The sequence below is a fragment of the Phragmites australis genome, chromosome 1, assembly GCF_958298935.1.
Source record: "Phragmites australis chromosome 1, lpPhrAust1.1, whole genome shotgun sequence".
Lineage (NCBI taxonomy): Eukaryota > Viridiplantae > Streptophyta > Magnoliopsida > Poales > Poaceae > Phragmites > Phragmites australis.
In genome coordinates, this window is record NC_084921.1 from 35,270,401 (window position 1) to 35,277,788 (window position 7,388).

A 7,388-nucleotide genomic window follows, 5' to 3' on the forward strand; every position below is an offset into this window, starting at 1 on the left:
TTAAGTGATATCTATGTGACAGATTTAATATGGAGATGTTTGCCTTGGCTCAATTAAGGACCGAGTTGATGTGACATCTTACCTAGTCTTCACCGTACAGCCACTCGACCCTGTATGTGGCAGAGCTTAGTTTAAACCGTACAAGCTAGTCCACTAGACGTTCAGAGGCAGGAGTGCAAGTAGATGCAGACTTGTCGACCCGGTTGGAGGCCTAGTATAGGGATGGAACCCTAGTTAGCTCATGTAGGTAGCTAGTGGGATGATGTTGTGGTGAGTAATGGCTTTGTAGAGCTGCACTGCCATGAAGGTGGTTTGTTGTCAAGCTTAACTTGTGGGTAAAGTGTATCACTCCACAGAGGTAAAACTATTCAAATAGCTGTGTCCATGATCACTGACTAACTATGGTTCGGTCACAACAACTAGTATGGTTGTGTGCGTTTCCCTTGGAGTGTGAGTGGATAAGGTGTGCCCGTTTTTGGATATAGGTCCGGCAATTTGTTGTGGGTTGCTGTGGACGGAGTATCCGGTAACATTAAAACTTGAGTCCTGATGACTTTCCACCACGGCCGAACCCCCCCCCCCCTTTATTTAATACCGATGATATGATATTTTCACAAAACCTGTATTATGAAAATGAACCATTGCATGTGTAAACTTAGTATTTCTGTAAAAGTTAAACTTACAGCCTTACCCTTGTCAATATTATATGCATACATTTATACCCCTTGATGACTTTAGAGGAAGATCCGGAGTTCACCGATGACGACGGTGAGGTTGACGAATAAGTCTTGGTCGCGTCAGCACCCGAATTGCATGTAGAGTGATATATCCCTCATGTTAGCCCTGTTGTGCCTTCTGGTGTCGTAGAGTATGTTTCTTACAGGTCTTACCATAGTCTTTTATATATTACTAGCTTAGTAGAGTTATTTTATCACTCGTTTTATTGTATGACTGTAGCTGATTATCATCTGTTGTAAGACGTGTATTTAACCGTGACTGATTCAGGAACTGATATAATAAAATTTTAAGCACAAAATAACCGAGACGTTTCAGTCTTCCTCTTCCATGCTAAAAATTAAATAGAGGCTTAGAGGCTTCTAGCTGCGCACATGGTAGGGGGCTTGAGCACAATTGCACACTGGCTCTGTATACATTGTACTGTACATCTGAACAGTGATTAGCAAGCATGCATTGCTCGTGTGGTAGCAAACTAGCACTGTTCCACCAGCGCAGTTAAACCAGGTGAAATTGAGCAAGCCTGAAGCAGTGCTCTCGCCACGCCAGGCAAGCAAAAGAATCAAGAACAAGATTTTTTAACATATTATACGGCCGCTCACACGTAAGACTCACTCAGGTTCGGACCCGACCAGAGCCTGTCCCCAACCACCGAACGGAACAAGGAGCACGAAACGAACCCGACCGTGCTCCGGACCCCGGTACGATCGAGTGGCTCATTCCCCTGCCGTCTCGCTCTCGCAGACGCATGGGCCCCACGGTCTCCTCTGCTCCTGGCATGCTCCCCGGCTATATAAACACGACGTCACGCGTTCCCTGCCCGCACCCGCACCCGCACCCGCACCCATCTCCGCGATCGTCCTCTTCAACAAATCTAAATCTCTGCGCCTAGTACCTAAACTCTTCGATCCAAGAGGTAAGACTTGTTTTGGTCAAGCTCGATTAAATGGTTTCTTGATTGCATTTTTTTAGCTAATGGAGTGCCGAGCTTTGCTTAAACTCTCCCATTGGGTTGATATTTTGATGGATTTTGGCTGCCTTAGTAGGTGTGTTTAAGGGGTTGCATGATGGCATACAAATTCCTTTGACTTAGTGCTAAATTTCTTACAAGTTCAACAGGAGAAGTAGCAATTGTGTACTGGAGCATCTCTGATCACCACTGAAGTCCAGTGCTTTGAGCAAGAACACCACTGAAGTTTTTTCTTGTGAATTTTCAGTGACATTTCGATCCGTTTCTTCGCAGAGGCTAGTTGTTTGTGGGGGAAGCCGCAGCCATGCAGGAGGCTCTCATCTCTCCGGCCAATGCCGACCGCTTCCCCTCGGCCTTCGAGCTCAAGCCGTTCGCCTTCGGGGACCAGCGGCTCTCCTCGCCGCGCTACCCCGCCACCGGCGGCGACGACGCCCTGTTCCGCTGCTCCTCCCCATTCAGCCCCAGCTTCGGCTTCTCCTCGCCGTCGCCGCTCGCCACCTCCGTCTCTCTCTCGCCGTCCTCCTCTGCCTCCCTCGTCGACGATGGAGACGACGCGACCGCCGACTCCACGGGCCACCGGCTCCAGCTCGCGCGCCTCGCGCTGCAGTACCAGGAGGTGGCCGACCGCTACGAGCTCAGCCTCGCCCACCTGGCCGAGGTCGTCGACGAGGCGGCGGCACTCCGCCGTGAGAACACCGAGCTCCGAGTCGCCAACAGCGATCTCGTGCGCCGCCTCGCGCTGCTCTGCAGTAAGCAGACCGCCGCCGCCTCCGCCATAGCCGACGAGATCCACCGGCTCGGCCTGGGCAAGCAGAATGCCGTCGCGGACGCCAAGGAGCGCGCGCCCAAGAAGCTCGCCGTGCTGCCGAAGAGCATCTCCGTACGCTCGAACGACTACCTCAAGATAAACCAGCCCGCCCAAGCCCCCGCCACGCCGGCCGTGAACAACCGCAAGCCTCGCGCGTCGAACCCGACCATGAACAACCCCATCTCGGTGAGTCCCAGTTCCCGCCTCGCGAACCCCGCACCTGACAGTCTGTCACCTCCGCTTGGTATCTGATATTGTTGCATTCACCTTGAAGCAGCAGCGCGTGTGCGTGGGCGACGGTGGCGGCAGGAAAGGCGAGGAGCCGAAGGAGCAACGCGCAGCCGGTGGCATGGAGCTGGAGGTGTACAACCAGGGCATGCTCAAGACGGAGCTGTGCAACAAGTGGGAGGAGACCGGGGCCTGCCCCTACGGTGACCAGTGCCAGTTCGCGCACGGCGTCGCCGAGCTCCGTCCCGTCATCCGCCACCCGCGCTACAAGACCCAGGTCTGCCGCATGGTGCTCGCCGGCGAGCTCTGCCCCTACGGCCACCGCTGCCACTTCCGCCACACGCTCACCCCCGCCGAACGCCTCCTCGTACCCCGCCCTTAGCAAAGGCAGTGCCAGTGCACGGCCAGGCTTTTATCACCTGGAACCGTCAGTTCGTTTTTGTTTCATCTCGAGTCAACAAGCCAAATATATAATTCACACGAAATGTAAAAAAAAATCCGAATCGCGTAAATAAGATACATAAATACAATTAACATATACAAGAGCATAAAAAGGAAATCGGGTCTTAGAGATAGTGCTCAGGCAATGTGAATATTCATATACAGGATTCTCAGGGACTTCAGCTGTGTCTTCTGTTCATGTAATCTATTTGGGGTCTATTTGTTTAGGTGATAGCTGCCCTGTTTCTTCAATGCATTTCGATGCAATGGGTGAGGGCACGATACAATAAACTCAGGTAAAATTCAACCGGGTTGCTTGCATTGGATGCGTAGAATGCGAGTGAAACCTGTCGTTTTGTCTACATGATGAGTGGTGGATCTTGTGCAGAGGCTCTTTGATTTATTCAGACTAGCTTTGCTGTACTTTGAATCTTTTCCGCTGTGATGGCTAGTAATTTTTGCAGTATATATATGTTGGTATATTGCTCGCAGCACAACTTTTTTTTTTTTGGTCAAAAACTCTGTTCTCCAGTAAATCTTGACTATGTTCTCTTTTTATGTTCGAGAAGAGCTGCTTCTGTCTCTGTATTTTTCTCTATTTGGGTTTGTTCTGAGCTGGAATGCTGGGCAAATTTGGATATGGAACTTGCATGATCCAGTAATGCTGGTAGTTAGGATTGTACACTGCACAGTTCAAGGGTTGTCAGTTTGGAGTTGTTATTGCACTAACTTATATATCTAAGCTTGGTAGGGAAAGCGTCCTGATTGGCTGATGCACCAGGCTGTCCAATTTTGGATGAACCTGTAATGCCCCAATTCTTCCCGCCTATGCCGGCCTTTTCGCGCGCGCCCTGCTCTTGGGCCATAGCTAGCCGAGGCCCAGCCCACTCCACTCCCCTCCCTCTTTCTCTCGTTGACAAGCCGGGCCCTGCTCTTCATCCTGCTCCTGTCGCTGCGCCGCAACCGCCCCGCTCGCAACCGCCAGCATAGACTTCCGATACTCCCCCACGCCACGCCCGATGTTGCCACCTCCTCCCCCCTCTATTTAAGCTGCAGTCGTGCCCTCCCTTCGGCTCCGCACCCCATCTCGCCGTCCCTCCAAGCCGAAGCGTTGCTTGAGAGGCCTCACTGTAGCCCGCCCATACCGTTGATTCCAGACGTTGTCCAAGCTCACGTCCACACCTCATCGTCGCCCGCCGCTTCCTATTGAAGTCTTGACACCGCATGGAGCTTTAGCCATCGCCGAAGCCGTGCTGTTAAAGCTCGTCGTTGCTAGGCCGCTCCACTGCCCTTCGACTCTGACACACCCAAAAAATGGGATCCCCAACACACGGTGAAGCCCTTCTGCCGCTCGCCGTCGCATTTCGGCAACTAGAAGCCAATCTTGGCGAGATTCCCGAGTTGCACCGCCGTGAACCTTGTCGTCGTCGCCGTATTCTAGCTAGAGCACAAGTAGATGCTCTCTCCGTCGTCCGATCTCATATCAATAGTTATTATTAGATCGCAAAAATACCCCTTCGGCCGGACCTAGTCAACACTCATAACCCACGTCAGCACGCCACATGGACATGTTCGTCCGATGTGGCGATCCAGTCAGCGCACCCGAGCCTAGTCAGTAGTCCAATTAGCGTGCTGACATCAGCTTGCGCAATAATTAAGGTTTCCAGTACAAAATCAAATCTATTTATTCTTTGAAATTATGTCTTTTTATAGTTTAACCCCTAGCCTTTCCTATTTTTAACAGAATACCTTTGTCGGTACTATTATTTTACAAATAAGCCCTTGCAGTGTTACCTTTTGCATATAAGTCATTGTATTTTTTTCTTATTTTACAAATGAACCCTTGTACTTTTATTATTTTACATACAAGCCCTTGCGCTTTTACCTTTTTACAAATAAGTCCCTAAACTTTTCTATTTTTTACTTAACAACCCCTGCCTTTTTACAAAAAGACCCCTGTAACTTCAAACATTTATAATTTTTTCATAAGAGTTCCATTTTAGGTGATTCTTGAGCTCGCGCGATTATAGTGATGTGTACTTTCTGTTAGTAGGTTTTTTTATAGCACTTTGATACTTTTTGGTGTACTATTCTTAGTTGTTTGTGCTTGCTTATTTCCGGTATTCTTGAATGCAATAGGAGATGAGCAGTGTGTGAGCTTGCAAGAGCAGACCTTCAACATTTGTGAGCAATCTGGTGTTGAAGGCAAGTATCCTTGATCACATTGATCCCATTATAGGAAAGTATGTCTTTTATTTCTATTGCATGCTTGTCAATATGAATCCCATTACTAGGGTTTGCTAGATTCTTCCATGATTATCCTTGTCACATGTGTTGTATTTTGGGTGTCGTGGGTAGAATTGCTTAGTTATGCTATCAAGTTGGGTGGTAAATGTTATTTGTTTAATGGTCTATGCAACATGAACTGCTCTGGTAACTTTATCATAGCAACATGGAGACTTAGGGGCTTGAGCAAGTGAACGAAGGTAGTTGTAATGTTATGGTTATCTCTGGTTGACTTGTGGATGTGTTACAGGTGGTTGGGTTATTCTGGTATTCATGATGTTTAGTTTACCCATGTGATTAGTGGTAGTCTTGCCCAAGTCGATGGCTAAGGACTGGTTCATGGACATGTAACCTGGCACAACAGTGCAACCACGAGGCTTATATGGGTACGGCCTGATCAAAGTAATTAGATGTTCTTCCAGTACTATATGGCCCATATGGTTGTGTAGGATGTGGAAGATGTCTTGTGGACTTTCATGGAAGGAGGCTATGTGAACTCCCCTTTTTCCTACAAGTACAATAGGGGGCCTCTGGGGTGGAGTATTCCTCCACTTATGTACGACAATGAAAATTTAGTGGGCAAATGCATGCTGAGAGACACTTTGGAAAAGCCTAGTAGTGAGACGCAGCCGCACACGAAAGGAAGTGTGTAAATGCTTGGTCGGCATGGGCAAACGAGAATCACGACTCATGGGTAAATCGTGCAATCTCTACAGAGTGTAAAACTAATATATTAGCCGTGCTCATGGTTAAGAGCGGGCTTGAACTTCTTCATGATTAGTGGGGAATTATGATTGGTTGGTTTTGGTAGCCGGGTGGTGGTAACCCGATGGGTTGGTAACTAGGTAGTGGGATGCCTGGTGAGTCTGGTAGTTGGATGAAATCTGATGAGATGTTTCTCTTAATGTTGGTGTCATCACACATAGTAATTAGGATGATGTGCATTTCTTTGAGTCCTAGGTTAATATGACATCGATGCAGTATACCTGAGCCAAGCCTTTCTTGTCTTAAGCCCTCATGTCATACTTTTCGAACACTTCCTGAGTACTTTATGTACTCACCCTCCTACTTCTTCCTTTTTGATCAACTGTTGTTCAGATGTTGAATATGAGGTGGAGTTATTCGATGACGATGAATTCAACCGGATGCTCCCTACTAGGCGGGTGCTCCCCCGGATGACGCTTGTGGATTATGGAAGACCGCCCACGCTGAATGTCTAGTTCGATGTATCTTTTCTTTAGACCTTTGGATCCTTATGTAATGAAGATTTATCGTTTTACTTATTGCACGATAATGACTCATTGATGAATTCACCACATGGATAGAAATTTAATCCTAGCATACATGTGGAATACACCTAGTTGTCCCTTTAAAACCGGGTGTGACAAATGGTCAGATGAACTGGATCGGACCTTTGGTGATGGGAAACTTCCTGATCCATGGCAAGGTCGAGCACCTCCGCCTCCTCGCTGGCACCCTCGAGCTCCTCCCTGACTTCATCCCCATCGGCTTTGCCCCCTCCCTCTCCTCACTCCTCACCCACGACAATGCTGACCTCGCCGCCGCCGCCTCCTCCTCGGGGACCTCATCGACTCCGATGACCCATCTGACCTCACCAGCGTCCAGGCCCTCATCGATACCCTCATCGAGGCTAACACACTCGATCTCCTCATCCACAACCTCTCCTGCTTCTCTGAGGCGGACCCTAACGAGGTAGAGGCCGTCCACCACACCCTATCCGCCATTGCCGCCACCACTCTGCGTGTTGGACTCTGGCCTCAGCGTGCCGCCGCTGCCTCTGCCTCTTCCTTCACCTACCGCTTTCGCCGTCGCGGGGATCGTCAGCTTCCTAGCGCACTTGGACCTCGAGCCCGAAGTGGCACGCCCTGTGCCGAGCGTCAGGTTGGTGTGCGAACTCCT

At 49.3% G+C, this 7,388-nt stretch overlaps 1 protein-coding gene across 4 annotated transcripts; it reads left to right on the top strand.

Moving 5' to 3' along the window:
* Positions 1–1,568: 1,568 nt before the first annotated feature.
* LOC133916675 (zinc finger CCCH domain-containing protein 9-like) lies at positions 1,569–3,605 on the top strand. Of its 4 annotated transcripts, none has more exons than XM_062360463.1 (3): positions 1,569–1,651; positions 1,979–2,699; positions 2,788–3,605. In XM_062360463.1, exons 2-3 carry the CDS (start codon positions 2,010–2,012, stop codon positions 3,121–3,123), a joined length of 1,026 nt encoding a protein of 341 aa, XP_062216447.1. In that variant the 5' UTR covers positions 1,569–1,651; positions 1,979–2,009; the 3' UTR covers positions 3,124–3,605. The 4 variants fall into 4 exon arrangements, with proteins under 4 accessions (XP_062216447.1, XP_062216463.1, XP_062216471.1 ...); XM_062360479.1 differs by having other exon boundaries at positions 2,791–3,605; XM_062360487.1 differs by having other exon boundaries at positions 2,794–3,605.
* The last annotated feature ends 3,783 nt before the right edge of the window (positions 3,606–7,388 follow it).

Bases quoted from the DNA above. Each gene is read 5' to 3' on its own strand.
- LOC133916675 (XM_062360463.1), top strand. From the start codon at position 2,010: ATGCAGGAGGCTCTCATCTCTCCGGCCAATGCCGACCGCTTCCCCTCG. The intron at 2,700-2,787 runs GTGAGTCCCAGT...TTCACCTTGAAG, and splicing joins CCATGAACAACCCCATCTCG to CAGCAGCGCGTGTGCGTGGG.